The sequence below is a fragment of the Tyto alba genome, unplaced genomic scaffold (assembly GCF_018691265.1).
Source record: "Tyto alba isolate M040663 unplaced genomic scaffold, T.alba_DEE_v4.0 Super-Scaffold_2, whole genome shotgun sequence".
In the NCBI taxonomy this organism is placed as follows: domain Eukaryota; kingdom Metazoa; phylum Chordata; class Aves; order Strigiformes; family Tytonidae; genus Tyto; species Tyto alba.
Window position 1 is genome coordinate 89,757,499 of NW_024881282.1, and position 18,959 is coordinate 89,776,457.

At 59.1% G+C, this 18,959-nt stretch overlaps 1 protein-coding gene across 1 annotated transcript in view; it reads left to right on the forward strand.

Annotated features, from left to right (window-relative positions):
* Nucleotides 1-18,007, forward strand: part of TNPO3 (transportin 3) — a 31,627-nt gene extending 13,620 nt beyond the window's left edge. Inside the window, exons 2-7 of the mRNA XM_042791877.1 lie at nt 5,629-5,829; nt 6,735-6,808; nt 7,300-7,456; nt 11,136-11,279; nt 13,413-13,588; nt 17,791-18,007. Of these exons, the coding sequence (XP_042647811.1) occupies nt 5,629-5,829; nt 6,735-6,808; nt 7,300-7,456; nt 11,136-11,279; nt 13,413-13,588; nt 17,791-18,007 (969 nt within the window). The remainder of the gene's footprint in view (nt 1-5,628; nt 5,830-6,734; nt 6,809-7,299; nt 7,457-11,135; nt 11,280-13,412; nt 13,589-17,790) is intronic.
* Nucleotides 18,008-18,959: the final 952 nt, after the last annotated feature.

An 18,959-nucleotide genomic window follows, 5' to 3' on the forward strand; every position in this document is an offset into this window, starting at 1 on the left:
TTCAGCTCCTGGGGGCATTCTGTAATTTCCGAGCACGCCGCGGGGAGTTCTGAGGGCGCAGGTAGCGTCTGCCCGTCCCGCCGGTCACCAGCCATCGCAACGCCGCGAGTAATTTTGCCGTCTCGGTTGAATCCGGCGCCTCCCGGACGGTTGGATCATCGCTTGCGTAGCAGCGCCGGGGCTCTCTGGCTGTGATTTGTGCGTGGGTTTTGGGTAAGATCTCCTTGCCTGCTGCCTGCCGAGTCCCCGTGTCTGCCACGGGGTCCGTAATTGCTCAGCCCTAAACGCTGTGGAAAATAACGCGCCCGCTAATCCAGCTGAGAAAGCTTTTCATGAGGGTCTGGTGTGCTCCTAGCTGTCGTAGTTGTTCCGTTTCTGAAGGAAGGGGTTTTTTTATTTGTTGCTAGCTCGGGAATTAGCTGGTGAGTATAAATAAATCCGCTGGGACGTTTCTGTCAGAAATACGTCCAAATTTTTCTTCCTACCCGTTTTGAAGTCTTTACAGGCGAGTTGGGCGCCAGCAATAGCTGGAATCGTTGGAGAAAAGCTTATTTAGCCGCTTATTTAGTGGTCAGGGAGGCAGCTGGGAGGGAAGGGTTGGGGCTTGGTAAGAGCGGCGGAGCCGGCTCCGCCGAGAGTCTCCTCCGCCGTCGCGAGCGGCGGCTTCAGAGCCCGGGGAGCGTCCGTGTGTCCGGGGGCAGCCACGTCCGTCCGCCCTCCGGCCCCTCCCTGCCCGCGGCGTCGAGGGCTAAAAACGATGGGCAGCGCCGGCCCGAGGTGGGGGGTGAGGGCTGGCAGCCCACCGGGCCGGGGGCCGGCCCTGCCAGCGAGGTGCGGCGGCGGGGATGGATCCCGAGCGCAATCCCGGCGCCTCTTTTTTTTTTTTTTTTTTTTTTTTTTTGGAGGGGGGGGGGACACACGACACTTTTGGAGTGGACAGTCAGCTCAGGTACTGCGCTCGGGCCTAAAACGCCCGTGGAAATCCCTTCCAGCAAAACTTCACGGCGTAGATTCAGGAGCCGGGCCCTGCGCTAATGCTGTCTGTAAAAAAAAAAAAAAAAAAAAAAAAAAAATCAGAATTTTTTTTCGCTGTACGCAAAGAGACTCGTTTTGTTTTGTTTTGTTTTGTTTTTTTTTTCCACTGGGAATAAAAACAGATCACGATGACCTCGACCTGAAACTTTTAACAACCTGGCAAAGCGCTCGTGGCCTCGCGACGCCGCAGGCCCCGGGCTCGAGCGCCGGGTGGCGAGGTGGTGGAGACCGCCGCCCTTCCCGGGCACCCGCCGTCCTGCCAGGGATAAATACGCTTTGAATCGTGATTATTTTTCCTTTCGAGATGAATCTGTTCGGTCTCCGAACAGCAGAAGGGCGCCGGGGAGCGAGGAATTGCTTCCCAGGCCTATTAAAAGCAAAATCCCAACGCCGGGGCTGCTCTCCGGGCGGGGACGGCGGGACCTGAGCTTGAGGTGCCAAATTCATTTTATGTTTGGGAAAATCCAGGCAGCAAAGTCCCGTAGTGCAATTCCATCTGGTGTAATTCTGAAGGTGGGGGGGGAAAAAAAAAAAAAAAAAAACAAAACGGAGCCAGGGAAAAAAAACCTGAAGTTGGAGGGGACGGGAGGTTAATTACAGAAGCCATTAAGCTGGGATACGGGCGAGCTCGCTGAGCCACCAAATTATTTATTGGGATTTATTGGCGTAGCCGCCGCGCCTCTTATTTCTTTTTGGCTGAGCTGTCTGTACCCATTTTGCCAGCACAGGATCGAATTCTCGGTAACAGATGTGGCTCTTTACTCTGAAGGTATTAAATGCAGCTGGAAGACAAGGCTAGACAGACTGCATTTTAAAAAAAAAAAAAGGGTTATTTAGTGTATGGAACAACTGGCCGAAGGTTGTGATCGAATCTCCTTCGCTAATAAGGCTCAAATGAGGACTGGAAGGGTTGGGGTTTTTTTTTTAAAAAAAAAAGGTAGAGGGTTTATTTCACAGGGGATTTAATTCCGGGAAGTCCCGTGGCTTCAGGGATGTCGGAGGTGAGGGCTGCGGAGGCATCGCCCCCCAGCGTGGCTCGAGCTCAGAGAGGCTCGTCTGAAGAACCGCTTCAGGTGTCTAAATCAGTTGAATTTTGCATTTTTTTAACCGTGCGAAACCTACGAACGATAATCCTGCTCCGTTCTGTAGACATCAGCTCATTTTTAACGCCGCCTTCGGTTCACGCAGTGCAAAAAAAATCTCCATGTTTAAGTTCAGTAAAATTTAAGACATCGGTCCGTCTTGCCTTATCTCTGTGCGCTTCGGCTGGGGCTGGGCCGAGGGTAATGCCAAGGTGCCCTGGTGCAGAAAGTGCTTGAAGTTTGAAAAATAAAAATATCCAAGACCGAGGTGGGGGTGTTTTACATCAACCCTCACGCAGCGGGGGTGACTGAGCGGGCTTGCCTTTGGTTTCCAGAGGTGTTCGCGCAGGGGGGCTGCGTAACCTCCTGGACTTTATGAATCCAAACTGGATTTTCAACAAAAAAACACAAACCAAACCAAAACCCAATTTATTTTTGTAACGGGGGGTATCAGCTGCTGCTGTTGCTTGGCTGAATGGCCAGGTCCTGCTGTGCTGGGCAGCCCGACGCGACGCTCCGCTTCCCCCGTCCATAATGGGGGCTGAGCAGTAGACACATCCCCAAAAGCTCTTTTTTTTAAGTCTTTCCCCACCTCCTCGATGCCTAAATGTAAGTTTAGGAGGAGAATTTTGTGACTCCGAAGGAGTAGGGAAGGCGACAGCCTGGATCTGCTTGTCCACGTGGATGCTTTCTCCAGGTGGAGCCAAGGGGATGGCTTTTTTTTTTTTCCTGGGATTTCTGTTTTTCGTGGCAGCTTCAAGTGCGGGAAGAACCTGCCCACCTAGCAGTGGCTGGGGTCACCGCCTGGATTTTTGCTTATAAAGTGGTTTTTAAAATGCAGACAAACAGAATCCTCCGTACTGTAGAGGATTTTAATATATTTAATTGCTCCCTTCACTGGGCTGTTGGACCTGGATAGACTTTACATATATATGTATGTGTATATATATATGTGTGTGTATATATACATATATTTATATATAAAAATGTTTGTAGTGGGGTCCTGCCTTGCTGGCCGTTAACGTGAGGATTTTGGGGAACTCCTCCTTTCAGGGTGCGACATTTGTCTGTCTGTAATGTTGGTTGGAACTGTCTTTCATCTCCCACACAGAAAAAAATCAGAAATATCCACCCTCCTCCAGTCCCATGGCCGCGTTCCCCTGATTCTCGATCAGAGATACCTTTTGGAGTCCGACAGAGTGATTTTCACAGCGATTTTAGGGATAGGAAATACAGTCGGGTGGGTGTTGGACGTGGTCAGCCTGTTCCTTCCGAGTGCCCGGGGCTGGTGCGTAGCAGCTTTTGGGGTGCAGGCCAGGGGAGGGGGCTGAGGCACTCGGTGATGATCCCACGCACGGGCTGGATCGTGTGAATTCATTAGTTCAAGCTTAAGTAGGCACAGAGATTCAGATTTCAGGTGTTTGGGGAAAACATTAATTTTTAAGAAAAACCAGATGATCTTGTCACCAAATCTTAAAATGTGTTGCAGATGCTTCAGGAAAGGAAGAGTATTTTTTTGATTGTCGGAGTCCTCTGAAGATCTCATTCCTTAACAGGAGTCCCCAAATCCAAGGGTTTCACAGGATCACAGGGTGGTTTGGTGTTTTGAGCCCCCCCAGTGCCACCCCCCGCCCCGGGCAGGGCCCTCTTCCCCCAGCCCAGGGGGCTCCCAGCCCCGTCCAACCTGGCCTTGAACCCTTCCAGGGAGGGGGCAGCCACAGCTGCTCTGGGCACCCTGGGCCAGCGCCTCACCCCCTGCACAGGGAACGATTTCTGCCTTAGATCTCACCTAAATCTCCCCTCTGCCAGTTTAAACCCATCCCCCCTCGTCCTACCCCCACCCCCTGATCCAGAGTCCCCCCCCCACCTCCCCTGTCTCCCCTTTAAGCCCTGGGAGGCCGCTCGAGGGTCTCCCCGGAGCCTTCTCTTCTCCAGGCTGAACCCCCCAACTCTCTCAGCCCGGCCCCCCAGGGGAGCTGCTCCAGCCCCCCCAGCATCTCCGTGGCCTCCTCTGGCCCCGCTCGAGCAGCTCCGGGTCCTTCTGCTGTTGGGGGCCCCGAGCTGGCCCCAGCACTGCAGGGGGGTCTCCCCAGAGCGGAGCAGAGGGGGAGAATCCCCTCCCTGGCCCTGCTGCCCCCCCTGCTCTGGCTGCAGCCCAGGGCACGGGTGGGTTCTGGGCTGCCAGCGCACGGGGCTGCCTCACGGGCAGTTTTCCCCCCACCAACCCCCCCAGTCCCTCTCCTTGGGGCTGCTCTCCAGCCACCCCTCGAGGGCCCAGCCTGGGTTTGTGCTGGGGATCGCCCCGACCCCCGGGCAGGACCTTGCCCTTGGCCTTGTTGAACCCCAGGAGGTTTGCCCGGGCCCCCCTCTCCAGCCTGCCCGGGTCCCTCGGGATGCCCCCCCTGCCCTCAGCGTGTCCCCCACCACTCAGCTGGGGGTCACGGGTGAACTTGCTGAGGGGGCATCGATCCCACTGCCCGTGTCCCCAACAAAGATGTGAAACAGCGCCGGGCCCAGCCCCGACCCCCGAGGAACGGCGCCCGTCACCGCTCTGCACTTGGCCATCGAGCTGCTGACCACCCAGCCAGTTCCTTATCCCCCCGAGTGCTCCATCCCCCCAAACCCACGTCTCTGATTTAGGGACAGGGATGCCGTGCGCGACAGTGCCAAACGTTTCCCCCCAAGCCCGGGTAGAGGCCGTGCAGAAATGCTCCGACGGCGGCCCCGCTCTCCCCGCGTGGGTTTGGGTGGCCCAGCCAAACTTCCCTCCCTCGACCAACTTCATTTTCCCACCCAACCCAGCGCAGTTTCTGCTTCGGCGGGTCTAAAACACCTGCCTGGGGTGGAAAGGATTTCCCCCCCGGTGCTACCCACTGCTCCTCCACCTCGCCCACCGCTCTCCCCGTAGCTTCTGGTCCCACGCGAAGGGTGAAGCCTTCGGCCTCGTACCAGCCAGAGGGGCCATCGTCACCTCTCCGGGGCCGGGCAGACGACAGTCTCCCTCCCTGCTGACTCTCCTCCGAGCTCTTCGGCACGTCCGTCGTCTGCCGCGGGGTCGCCGGGCCCGGCGCGCGCTCCCGCGATTACACATCGTCAGTTCCATCTGCCCGGGGCCTTTATCCAACCCTCTTCTCCCCTTGTCCCTCGCTGGGCTCGCTCCGGTTTTCTTCCTGGGCCCCAGGCTGCAGCAATTAACCACTTTTCCCCCCCCCCCGTCCCCCAAAAAATAAGTCTCTTTGGTCGCTCTTTGCCGCGAGGGCAGATCCGCTCTGGAGTCCGCGCTCCCGCGGGGGCCGAGGCCGTGGGCACCCCCCGCCGCCGTCGGGTCTGTGCTGGAAGCTGATCCGGGTGGGTGGCACGGCCCCCCGGCGCCTTCGTTAGCCAACCCCCCCCCCTCCCTCCCTCCCCGGGGTGGGGGGGGGGTGTGTTTTAGGGGAGGAGGGTGCGTTTGCATCTGGCAGAGCCACGGGCTTTCCCTTCGGGGCCTGACCGCACGGCGCTCTGCCTCCAGGTCCACGCCTGGGAGATCTCCGACCAGCTGCTCCAGATCCGGCAGGATGTGGAGTCGTGCTACTTCGCGGCGCAGACCATGAAGATGAAGATACAGACTTCCTTCTACGAACTCCCCACGGATTCCCACGCTTCGTTGCGGGACTCTTTGCTGTCCCACATCCAGAACTTGAAGGACCTGTCGCCGGTCATCGTCACCCAGGTAGGGGCCGGGCGGAGGGGTGGCGGGAGCTGCTCCCCGAATCTCGGCGAGGCGGGGAGGGCCGAGGCTGCTCTCGGCAGAAAAGCCTGGCCCGTTTAGTCCCGACTTGCCGTTGAGAGCGGGCTGGTAGCCCAGCTCCTGTCACAGCCCTGCCAGCACCGTTCCTTGCCGTGGTGGCCAGCCTGGGGGAGGAGGAACGGGTGCCGCAGGTCGCACCGGCGGTGGCCCGCTCCAGCTTTTCTCACTTCAGAGGCAAAGCCCTGGGTCACCCTCGCTTGCTTTTCCTCCTCAAAGGAGGACAGAGAAGGCTGATGCCTGCAGCCAGCCCGCTCGCCTCCCGCAGCGCAGAACTGTTTGCCCCTCCTCCGTGATTTGGTCCTTTTAGTTAAACCAAGCGCTCTGTCCCCTCCCGTTTGGAGAGGCTGGGAGGAGGAGCAGCTCTTCCTGGGGTTTTTCCGCGCTCTCTGCCACGGGGACGGAGCGTTGCTCTGCCCCGCAGCGCCCCGGCTGGCATCTCCCGATGGCGCTGGCGTCTGCTCAGAAACCCCCTTCGTTCCCCACACAGCGTTCCCGTCCGCCGCGGCGCAGGGGCTGCCCGACGCCGCCCCCGCTGAGCCGAGGTTCCCCCCTTCAGCCCCGAAATAACCCCCGCAGAGAAAACCACCCCGGCGGGGGCGCTGGCCCTTCTGCGTTCACCCCCGGGACCCCGCACACTGCAGGGATATTGTGAATTAATAGCCTGCTCCTGCAGGCCCAGAATTACCTGCCGGCCCTGCCGAGCTCGGCGGCGCCCTTTCCCCCCTGCCGTCGGGCACGTTTCATCAATCACCGCCCTTAGCTGTGTTGGTTTTGTGTGTTTTTATTTTGTTTTGTTTTGTTTTTTTTTCTCCTCTCCCCCCTTCCAGCTTGCTTTAGCAATAGCAGACCTTGCCCTGCAAATGGCTTCTTGGAAGGGCTGCGTACAAACACTGGTGGAAAAGTAAGTGACTGTTTCTGTCCTTAAACTCGAAATGGCTCCTTGTGTAAACGTTGAGCGGGTGGACCTGCGCCGTCCAAAAAGGGGCGCGGCGGCTAAGCGCCCCGGTGACAGGGAAGTTGTTTCTCCTGTAGATTAATACTTCAAAGCCTTTTGGCTCCTGGCAGGGCTGGAGGGAGAGGCCTGTGGCTCTGCCCAGCTCTGCGCACGCTCCCCTGGACGCGGCTCGGGAGGCTCAGCGATTCCCCTCGTCCCTGTTTTTGTCCCGGGATGAACCCCCCCCCCCCCTTCCCCACCCCACCCCTCCCCACCCCTCCCCACCCCTCCCCACCCCTCCCCACCCCACGTCCCAGCGTCAGCGCGGGATCGAGCCGCGCGGAGCGTGGCCCCCTCCCCGCAGTGCCCCTCCACCTCTCGCCCTGCCGGGGACCTCCCCGCCGGCGCTTGGCCTGTCCCTTCACGCGCTCTCCTTCCTCCCCCCCCCGCCGTTTCAGGTACAGCAACGATGTCACGTCGCTGCCCTTTCTGCTGGAGATCCTCACGGTGCTGCCAGAAGAGGTTCACAGCCGATCCTTGCGCATCGGAGCCAACCGCCGCACCGAAATCATAGAAGACCTGGCGTACTACTCCAGCACGGTCATCTCCCTGCTGGTAAGGACACCGAGCAGCCACCGGGCCCTGCTCAACTGCTAAAGAATTTCACGCAGCTTCTTCCTCCCCTCCGCGTCCCGCCCCCCGGGTCGCGTTAACCCGGGTTGGATCTGATCAAAAAAAAAAAAAAAAAAACCCGGTCTGCGTGAAACAAGCTGGTTTTGTGTACGTTCCAGTTCCAAGCGGGTCGAAACCACAGTCAGGTGCCTGTTGTCGGCGCTGGATTGAAAACGGAGCTAAAAATGGCAACGTAGCAGCTTCCTCCTCCTCCGGCTGGGCTGTCCACGTGAGGAGACTGTGTTCTTTTAGCTGGCGGTACGGAGCGCGGAGGCTTCTTCTGGCTCTTTTTTACTTCAAGTTCAGGAAAATGTGTTTAATCTCCCGGACCGTCGGTCCCGCAGTTGGCTAGGACTGCGTTCCTGCGCAGGCGGCGGTGGTTGCGGTTTATTTGAGGGTGAAGAAATGATTTCAGCCCGTTACGGGCCGTGCGTGTGTGGATCTCTAGAGCATCCCTAGATTGACACGCGTGCGCCTCTCTGTATCTCTTGGAAGAAAGGCGTTCGGGTGCTCAGAGCCTGTGATTCCTCTCTCTTCTCGTGCCCCTTGCAAGCGTCGGCCCAGGCCTAGCTTCTGCCCGGCGTGTGACAAGGTGAGGTTCCGCATTTAGCCGCAGGTCACGTTTAGTTTTGGCCAAAGGGGGAGCCTGAACCTGAATCTCCTGGCTCTTCTTCCAAAGTTTCCCCCGCTTGGGGAGCATTCACCCTAAGAACGGGATCGCTGTGACCCCCAAAGCAGGGTGAGTTTGGGGAGCGGAGGAGCGTTGAGGTGAAACTGCTCCCGGGACTGAAAACAAACGCTCCTCGCCGGCTCCTTCCTTTCCGGGGAGGCTTCTCACCTTCCCCCCCGCGTCGCGTCTGAGCCCGGCAAACGAGCGGCCCCCCCGGCCCCCCCCCAGCCTCAGGCCTCGAAGGGAGCGTGCCACCGTTTCGCTCTGCTTCTCCAGAGAAGGAGGGGGAGAGCGCTGGTGCCGGCCCGGCTCTCCTTCCACCGAGCAGCTGGTCCGGCTGGACCCCTTTAATTGCGGCCTTTAATTGCGGCCCCTCGTCAGCGGTCGTTTCCCCGCTCCTCGGCCCCCCCCTTCCCGTGCTGGGGGCTCCCTGTTTCTCTCCCGGCCGCCTCCCTCCCGCCGCTCCTTTCTCAATTCAGCCGTGGCTCTTGGAGACGGGAGGAACTTTGGATCCTTCATACTTTATCCACGTGAAAGCAGCCGCGTTTCGCCGCGCTTTTTTTTTTTACGCCGTTTCTCCGAATTGCAGAATCGCGGGCTCCCTTGGCCCTCGGGCTGTCGGTTAGATTTCCTTCTCATCGACGAGCAAAACCGGAGGGCTTTGGTTTTCCCTGTGACCGCGTTCTCTTCTCCCCAACCCATCCTTTTTCATGTCTTTTCCAGCTCCAGGGTGCAGCATCTCCGCTCCTCCCCGGCACTGTGCTGCGCAGAAATGAGCGGAGGGCTCTGGGTGGGGAGAAGGGGGCGATGCCCTCCCTGGGATTTGAGTCATTTATCCCCTCCTGCCCCTCAGGTCTCCCCTCCCCGATACCCCTTCCCTCTCTGAATCCCCTTCTCTGACGGCGCCCGCCACAAACTCAACCCCCCCAGCAGTTTTCTTTTGTTTAATTTGGAAAAAACGGCGGAGTGGAGGTAGGCAGGGCTCGGTTTCAGCTGGCCTGAAACCTTCGCAGAAGGTCCCCGTTCTGTTTCCGCGCTGCTTTTTGTGGGGGGGGGGGTCTGTGGTTAAGCAAGCTGCAGAGAGTATCTGGGATAGAGATACGAGCGTGGCAGACACTGCTGGTGGCTGTTCCGTGTTTGTGGGGTGTCTGGTTTTGGCTTTCCCCCTGGAGGCCCGGGAAGGAGGATTCATTTTCCGGAGTTCCTCCGGTAGCTCTGAAGGAAGGGGGATCGTGACGATCAAGGATCATCACAGAATCACTGGGGTTGGAAAAGACCTTTAAGATCACCGAGTCCAACCGTTAACCCAACGCTGCCAAGCCCACCATTAAACCGTGCCCCTAAGTGCCATGTCTACACGTCTTTTAAACACCTCCGGGGGTGGTGAGTCAACCCCCGCCCTGGGCAGCCCATGCCAGCGCTTGACAACCCTTCCAGTCAAGAAATTTTTCCTAATACCCAATCTAAACCTCCCCTGGCGTGGCTGGAGGCCGTTTCCTCTCGTCTTGTGTATCAAGGCACAGCGTTGAGCGACGTCCTCCGCTCAACAGCAGCTCAAGTCTCCCTTGAGAAGACTCTTCCCCCCCCCCCCGTCCTTAAGCCGTGCTCGCCCCACGGGAGGTCCAGGCCGTTGCCACCGCGGCCATTCGGGGAGCCCAGTTCCACATTTTCCCTAGGTTTAGTTGCCTTCGAGCGAGTCCTCGCTCACTCCTGAAACTTTTCACCTCCCCGGAGCCCCCGCGCCGTGCCGTCCCCCCGAGCCCCCCCCCAGCCCTCGCCGCTCTTCCTGGGACATCTCGGAGTGAGGCTGGCCGGGCGCTGGATCGCCAAGGGTCGACGTTCTCTTCAGACTGCCTCTGCCTCCGCCTGGAGCTTTTGTGGTGCATCCCAGCCACGGGGGTTTCAGCCACCTGCCTGAAGGGCGGAATTAAATTTTCTGGGTAGGCTTACAGACGCTAAATTCACTTCCTTGAGTGGCAGGGTTTTCAGGCGTCGTGCAGGGACTGTGATGCAGTCCGGCGTTCCGCCTTGGGGGTTGAAGCGTCGAGCGAGGATCTCTGGAAGCTCTCCCGTGCGGGATTGCTTGTCCAGTCTGGGCTCTTTTCTGGGGAGAAGGGAGCCTGGGACAGGTCCTGCCTGTCCACCTATTCTCCCTTCCCCTCAGCCTGCCAAGGTCAGGGCTTCCTTTGGTGCCAGGTTTTGGGCAGGGCTGCGGCGAGGTGCTGTTGCAGCGCTGGCCGTCGCTGGAAACGAGGGCTGGCTCTGCCGGCCCCGCGTCCCGTCTCTGACACCTCGATGGGGTCTTCAGGGGGGTCCCCGGGTTGGCCCCGGGGGGTCGGTCTGCCCCTCGGGACGTGGTGGGTGGTGGGGCAGGTTAGATTGAGATTGGAGCGAGCGCCGGGACTCCGTCGCGTGTGAAACTCAATTTGTGTCTGTGCTCCGTCGGTCTGAGGCGGGACCCTGCGGAAAACTGATGGGCTGGGAAGGGGTGCGAACAGTCAGACTGCTTTCCTCACTCCTCTAAGAGCAGCCGAGAGGTTTTGGGGCTCTGCCTTTACATCTCACCAAGGCCAGGGCTGCTTTAGGCGGGGACGGGGATGCTGGAAGCAATCTGCTTCCTTGAACGTGCTTGGGGGGGGGGCTTGGGGAGGGTCCTCGAAGCCCACGTGCTGTGGGGAGGATGTTTGCAGGGCGCTGCTTCCGCGTCGGTCCAACGCTGGTGCTTGATGGCTGGGATTTGTGTGTGCCTCCTTGGGGGGGGGGGTCACTGCTGGCTGTCCCAGCCTCCCCCCCCCCCCCCCAACATCGCCCTGAGCGTCACGGGGCAGCTCTCGACGCTGATTGTAGAGACTGCAGGATGGCTTTCCCCAAATCATTTATGACTTTGCTTGCAGAATGATGCATTGGGGTCAGGGGGGTCCTAAGCCGGTTCTTCCCTGTCCCCTCCCCTAGATGACGTGCGTGGAGAAAGCAGGCAACGATGAGAAGATGCTCATCAAAATCTTCCGGTGCTTGGGGAGCTGGTTCAACCTGGGCGTCCTGGACAGCACCTTCATGGCCAACAGCAAGTTACTGTCCCTCCTCTTCGAGGTGCTGGTGAGTATTTTGCCTGACGTGATCACCTTCCTTTTGCACCGGTTCTCCTCCTCCTCGGACGGGCGGCGAGCAGCCGCAGGCAGCAGGAGCTCCCACCCGTCTCCCCCACCTCCTGCTACCCCCGGGAAGCTTCGGCGGCGGCACCTAACGCCGAATACCGGCTAATTTCTGGAGGGGTGACCCCAGCAGCACTTTGGAGGGTTTCCTCTGCCCCGGGGGCTTGGTGCTCAGGTCGGGGTTTGGGCTGTGGGGACAGAAAGCGTTGGCGGAGTTGGCCGAAGCCAAGAAAGAAGCGGGTGGGTGTCGGGCTGCTTGCGCGGAGGATGGGCTTTGCAGCAGGGTTATTCTTTCCTGCCCTCCTGTTTTTTGGCCCGGAGGGTGCGTGCTCCGAGGAGAGCGCACCGTTCCCCGTCCTCGGGCGGGGTGAAAGGCTCCGAAACCTCTCCCCGAGCCCCTTCCCAGCCGCCTGGCTCAGCTCTCCCCATGACAGCTTTTTTCCCCTTCGCTCGGGGCCGTGTCCCGGGCGGAGGTGCCGGGTGGCGGGGACCCTCTGCTGCGCTGCCACCCGCGACCCTTTCGTCTCCACAAAGCCGCCGCTACGCCCGCCGGCGGACGCTGCACCGACCAAAAAAAGTTCAGAGACCATTCAGTCTTCTGTTTACCTCCCTTCTCCTTACGCCTCCCGTACTACTCATCAGTTTTGGAGCCTGCATGAAGCGGGTATCTTGCCTATCTCAAGCCAGGTTCCATTTCTCCCTGCGAAATATTCAGAGCAGAGCAGACGTAACGCCCGAGGAACGGCCGTTTCTAGCCATTTCTGCCAGAGGTGCCGGCTGAACTTCCGAGCATTCTTAGATTTTAAAAGGCAGTTTTGGTCAGAAACACGCCGTGCTTGGTCCTTGCCCTTTACAGGGCTCAGAGCAAAACACATTTGCTCGGTGCGTCGCTGAAAGAAGCTTGCCAAACTCAAGGGTTCAAGTATTGGGTAGTTTTGGCTTTAGGAGTTGCCTGTTGTTGAAAAAACTGCCTTTGCTTAATACTAAACCCAGTATTTTTGGGGGTGTATTTTGATTTCTTTCCAATAAAATAACACTTTATTTCTTTCCTGGCGCTTTCACCTTGGAAAATGAACTACTAAAGGTGTTTGGGGGTTTTTTGGGTTTTTTTTTTTTTTTTTTTTCCCTGTCTGAATGTGGGAGAGCCGAAGAGGCCGGTGGAACGGGGAGCTCCGGAGAACTGTTAGACAGGATCCCTCGTTCGCGGCTGTTCCGCGGTGCAAATTCCCTCAATGACAAACGCAGACGAGGGCCCCCGCTCGGGGAGGGGGGGGGGGAAGGAATAGACAATATTCAGGCAGGGACCCAGCTCCCGAGGAGGGGGGGGGCTGCAGCAGGAACCCCTCTCCCCCAGGACAGCCCTCACCCGCCTTTTTATTCTGTTCGGGTCACTTGTAAAAGGGACATTTTTCCTTCCCCCCCTTCCACCTTCCTGCGGGGCTGGGGGTAGTTTTCCACATGGGTGGAGACGGAGTTACGGCTCCTTTGTCTCCCCTCCGCCCTTCGCTCTCTGCGCTCCCCCCCCTCGTTAGCACGCCAGTCTCATCTCCCCCCTTAATTGCTGGGGGGCTCCACGGGAGCCGTTAAATCAGAGCCCCGCGCAACCGCTATAAACCTCTGCCAGGCGGGACCTGAAATCCGCTTGTTCAGCCCCAAGACGGGCGCGAGGATAAACCTCTCACACGCGCGTGGGGGGAAACCCCGTCTCCCATCACGCCCCGAGGGCTCGATGACCCTCGACGGGTCCCTTCCACCAGGAGACCCCCTGCCACCCCGCCGGGGCGACGACCAGCACAACTTTTTGTTTCCTTCTGAATCGGCGTGGGTTTTGCTTGATCTTTTTCCTCGGTTGACACTTTTCCTCCTGGGTTTGCCTCTCCCGCTGCGGAGGGTCGGTTCAGCGGGGGTAAAGCGGCACCAGCTTTGCAGGGCTGGTAGGGGTGGGTTGTTTGGGGGGGGGGGGGCTGCGTCCCTGCAGCAGCTCTACAAAGCACTTCAGGGACAGCCAGAGCCTGTTTTCCCCGTCGCCGCCTCCTTCCGCGCACAGTCACCGGGCTCTGCTTCTCGTTTCTCGCAGCAACAAGACAAGACGTCATCCAACCTCCACGAAGCCGCGTCCGACTGCGTGTGCTCAGCCCTCTACGCCATCGAGAACGTGGAGACGAACCTCCCCTTGGCCCTGCAGCTCTTCCAGGGCGTCCTCACCCTCGAGAGTGCCTACCACATGGCTGTCGCACGCGAGGACCTCGACAAGTAAGTGACCCCGCGCCCGGAGAGCAGGGGCAGGTGCAGCGATGACCCCCGCTCCGGTGGCTGCCCGCGGTTATTTTTTGGGATCGGCGGTGTTCGCGTGCAGCGCTCGGAGGTCTCCGGTGCTGACAGGTATTTGCTGAACGACTTCCACGCACGGGTTTGTGCCCCGAGGCGGCTGCGCTCAGCCCGGGCTTTGGCAGGGGGTTTGGCTGTCACCAGGCCCGGCTTGCCGGGACGTTTGGTGTTCCCCCCGCGCTGGGCAAAGGGCGAGGGAGACGTCCCGAGGTGCAGCTGCTGCGTTACCAGGCCTTAAAATGTAGAAGCGACCTCTTCCTCCCACTGCCTCCTCTCTACAACTGTCCGTACCTGTGTGGAGGTTTAGGCCTGGTTGGCAGCCAACCACCACGCAGCAGCTCTCTCTCCCTTCCCCTCCGGCAATGAGAAGGGACAGAGAGCCAGGCTTGGGGTTCCAGATAGGACTGGGATGGGGAAAAATCCCCCTTTATGGTCACGAGCAAAAGGCAGACTCGTTAGGGGAAGAAAAAAAGAACATACATTTATTACAGACACTAACAACACACAACAGAGTAGGACAGTGAGAAGCATTGCCACATCTTGAGAACACCTTCCCCCCACCCCTCCCTTCTTCCTGGGCTCAGCTCTGCTCCCGATATCTCTACCTCCTCCCCCAGGGGTGCAGGGGCAGGGAATGGGGGGTGCAGGCAGTGCTGCCACTTCCCTTATCTTCAGTGAGGGGAGTGTCCGGAACTTGTTCCCCCTGCTCCATCGTGGTCCCCCTCTCACAGGAGACAGTCCTCCACAAACTTTCTCCGACATGAGTCCCTCCCACGGGCCGCAGCGTTCCCCACACTGCTCCGTCATGGGTCACTAACTTCCTCCGACTGGATTCCCTCCCACGGCTGCAGCCCTTCCCGAGCTGCTCCGGCGTGGGACTCCCCCGCATGCTGCAATCCTCCCAGCGCTGAATTACAGCAGCGGGGCTGCCTTTTCCCACGAGACCCCGGCCTTCTTCAGGCACAGCACCTTGATCAGCTGAGCAGGAGCAACAGGCCATAAATCAATGTCTGCTCCACCGTAGATCTTCATGGGTGGCAGGGGGGGTCCGCCCTGCCGTCTCCCCACAGGATACAGGGGGGTCTCTGCTCCGGCACACCTCCCCCCTCCTTTCTTCCTCCGTTCCTCCACTGCCCTTGGTGTTCACGCAGCTGCAGCAACTCCTCCTCACAAGTCCCCCTGCTCGTCACCACGTCCCTTCTTAAATACGTTATCGCAGAGGCGCAGCCGATTGGCTCAATTTCCCAAACAGAACTGGAGCTGACGTGGAGCTGGGGGAGCTTCAAGAAGCTTCTCCCAGGGGGCCGCCCCGATAGCCCCCTCCCCTGCCACCAAAAAACTCCACCACTCACTCACCCCAGGACAACCTGGCTCGGTTATTCCCCGTGGAAAGAGGATGGGATGTGCCAGCTGGCTCGGTGGCCCCTTATCCCTGACTTGGGAGAAGCTCTGGCCTTCATACCTTGCTCAAGCGCCTTGAAACCAGCGTTTCACGCTCGTTGGCTGCTCCGAAACGTTGCTGCTCTGGTTGGAGACCCCCTGATCAACCCGCGGTTGGTTCCAGGCCAGTTCCTGCCTCTTCTCTTCGGCCAGAGCTGTCTTGACTCGAGCAGCTCCCCAGCTGGTGCTTGTTCCTGGAGCCATTTGTAGGTAGGAAGCAGCCAGCCTCAAGTTTGCTTAAGCAAGCCCGGCTCTTCCAGTCCTGAGGCATTTTTCTTTTTCCTGGGAAATCTCGAGCGCTCCCGTGCTGAATTTACCTTCCTGGAGCGCGGGGGCCCCGCGAGGTACACGCTGCTCCAGGAGGGATCTCGCTCCCGGGCGTCCCCGGGTGCCCTCACCTCTCTGCTCGCCTGGCAGTGGGGGGGTTTCGGTCGCCCTGCGACCGATGAGTCCGTCCACAGGTTGTCAGAAGCCGGCAGTTTTTCCCACCCAACCAAATCCAGAGGGGTTTTTCATTCTTCTGCGCAGGGATCGCATCCCGGCTTTATCAGCCAACGCCGTTAGCGCTCGCTCTTCCCATTTTTTTTTTTATTTTTTTGTTTTTTTTAAACGTGGCTGTGGCTAACGAACGTAGACGAGCTCGGTTGTGAGGTTGACCTGGAACCTCCTTAGCACCGAACCGGTATTTGCCCCTCAGCCTGGCCCGCCAGCCCCCCGCCCAGCCCTCCCCACAGCTGCTCTTCACCCCGTCCAACCAGCTTCCCCGCCCCGCCGCGGTCCCTGCTCCGTTCCTCTTACTTTAACCCGCGACCGACACGAATTAGCTGGGTCCGATCTGTTCCTGGTAACCCCGCCGCCCCCTTGCCAGCTCCCTCCACCCCTTTGGGAAAATTCCGTCAGGACTTACTGGCCCTACCGAGGGCAGGTGAATTGCCCTGTGGTTGCCAGATGGGTGGCTCTGCGAGGTGTTGCCCCCGATGGGGCTGGGGGGGGGCGAAGCTGTAGGATGGGGAGGGGGGGGGGGCCCGCTGCCTGATTTTCGCCCCTTGGGGTGGCGGTTAGCCAGGCCCCTCAGCGCCTCGCTCCCCCCTGCTCAGCCGCAGCCCTTCAAAATTCGGCGCGCGGCGATTCCGCCGGCTGTTTGTTACAGCTGGGAAAAAAAAAACAAAACACTCCCCCCCCCAAAAAAAAACAAAACAAAACAAAAAACAAACAAACAAAAAAAAAAACAACAAAAAAAACCCCAAATCCCGCGCTGGTTTTCGTGACTGACCTCGGCAGGGCCTGGCGCTGGTTTTGGCGATTCTCGCTTCCCCTCCGCGCGTCTCGCCGTGCAAAACCCAGCTCTCTGCCTTCCCCCCCTCCGCCCGGACAGCCCCTGGGCTGCCGCCGCTCAGGCTTTTCAGATGACTTGGGTTCCAGAACTCTACAAGCATCCCCCCCCCCACCGCCCCCAGCAACGTTTCAGCTCGGGGTGCAAACCCCTGGTAACGTATGTGCCTTCGATTTAAGGAATTTCCGAGCCTCTGCCGGCGTTTCCACAGGCAAAATGAGGGGTTACTCCTCAACGCTAGCCCTCCTGAAAGCCAAAGTGAGAGCAGCATCCGTTCCTGCTTACCCTTCCACTGAGCGCCAGTAGAGTCAGTCTCCAGTTGGCAGGCGTGTAAAAGTGTGTTACAAAACCCTCCCCGCTCGGTCAGACCAGCTCTGCAGCAGCATCCCTCCGCCCTGTGGCTTTTGAAAAGCTGTGAAAGCTTTCCTCGGCCGGGGCCGGTGTGGCGCGGTGGAATTGGCAGCGTCTGCTCCTCGGGCTCTCTCGGAGAAGGCAGGCTCCCCTGCTCGCTCCCAGGGATCGGGCAGGGGCCCTGCTGTCCCGGGGATACGCGGGTTGTGTGAAGGCTGAAGCCTGCGGGGGATTAAAAACTAAAAAATCCTCACGTGGGGGACTCGCCTCTGTCTCTAAGTCAGGCTTTCGGGGGCGTTGGCAGCCCATCTCTGGGTGCGTGTTGCTTTGGGATTTCCTAAACCACTCCAGAAGGGGAATACTGAAACCAAAGCCCAGGACTAACGGATTATTTTGGGCCTCTCCCCCACATCCCTCGTTTGAGGTCGGTGTACGGGTGAGGAGCGGTCCCGTGCTGTGCCTCCGGGACGTTCGCTTTTCTCGCCGGTTCCGCAGCCTTTCAGCAGAGCAGAGCTCCAGCTCGGCCACTAAATTCCACGTGGCTTCAGAGCAGCTGCGTTCTTCCGCAGCGCCGTCCTCGGCCTAGGCAGTGGGACACCCTGGGGTTCTTTTTAAAGTCAGTTTGTAGATTTATCTCCTGAAACGCGGCACCTTCCGGGTGCTGAATTAGACCCCGGCTGGTCTGCGGCCGGCGCCCCATGCCTCGGCGCCCCGTGCTGTGGTTTTGGGGAAGTTTTACTCAGATGCTGTGGGTCTTACGAAAATTTCATAAGATTTGCTTATTGGAACTCAGTGCTTTCACCTGCTTCTGAACCAAGTTCCCCTATTGAAGTGTTTCCCAACTGCTGACGGAAAGCTGAAGCAGAAGTTGGTATTTCTTGAGCTGAGACGAGGCTCCGGGGTGCTTTACCTCCACAGACCAAATTTCTCCGGCGCCGGGACGTCCGATCCCGTGCGGAAGAGCTTTCTGACTTGTGCCCTGTGTTTTTTTTTCCTTCACCAGGGTGCTCAATTACTGCCGTGTTTTCACCGAGCTGTGCGAGACGTTCCTAGATAAAATCGTTTGCACGCCAGGCCAAGGGCTGGGCGACCTGCGGACGCTGGAGCTGCTGCTGATATGTGCAGGTCACCCGCAGTACGAGGTGAGTGAGGTTGGACCCGCCTTTCTCTCCTCGCCCCTACCGCCAAATCTCACTCAGCCAGAGTTGAGTCAGGGGTAAAAAAAACCTTTCTCTGACGCTGCCACGTGCTGGGGAGGCTTCAGTTCCCCCGAGCTGCTGGCCTTGAAACGCCTGCTCTGCGTTTGTGATGCAGAAACTTGGCTTCGCTTCCCTTTCCCGGCCTCCTGGATGTGTGGGACTGCAAGTACAGCTCGAAAAACCTCCGTTATTTTCTTTCCAGCTTAAGTTAAGCTTGGCAGGGGTTGCGGTGTAACTTTGCCCTCTTAAATCAGTGAAATGCTGGTTTGCATCACAGCTCCCCGGCCTTAAATGCAGAATATAGTTAAGATGCTGTCGTGGTTTGAGCCCAGGGGGCAACTGAGCACCACGCAGCTTCTCGTTCACCCCTTTCCCCCCGGTGCTGGAAGGAGAAAATGAAGCAAAGTGTTCCAGAATTGAGATAAGGACAGGGAGGGGTGGCTCACCTGTTATGGTCACGGGCAAAAGCCTGACTCGTTAGGGGAAGAAAAAAACCCACCACTTTAATTCAAACACTAACAAAGCCAACACTTAACAGGCAGGGTGGGACGGTGAGAAGCGCCACCACATCCAAAACCACCTTCCCCCCCCCCACACCTTCTCCCCGGGCTCAGCTCTGCTCCCCATCTCTCCCTCCTCCCCCAGCAGCGCAGGGGGCAGGGAGTGGGGGATGTGGTCAGTCCTGTCGCTCCTTCCTTCTCGAGAGGGTGGGAGGGAACACTTTGCATCCCTCCCCTGCTCCCCGGGGCTCCCCTCTCACTGCAGACCGTCCTCCACGAACCTTCCCCGGCGCGAGTCCTCCCCCCGGGCTGCAGATGCTCCGGCGTGGGTCCCCCCCCCCCCCCCGGCATGTTGCAGCCCTCCCAGCGCCGAGCCCCAACAGCGGGGGCTGCTTCTTCCCTCAGAGTCCCGGCCTCCTTTGGGCGCAGCCGCCTGTCCCTGGTGTGGGCTCCTCCAAAGCCGCGGGTCGGCC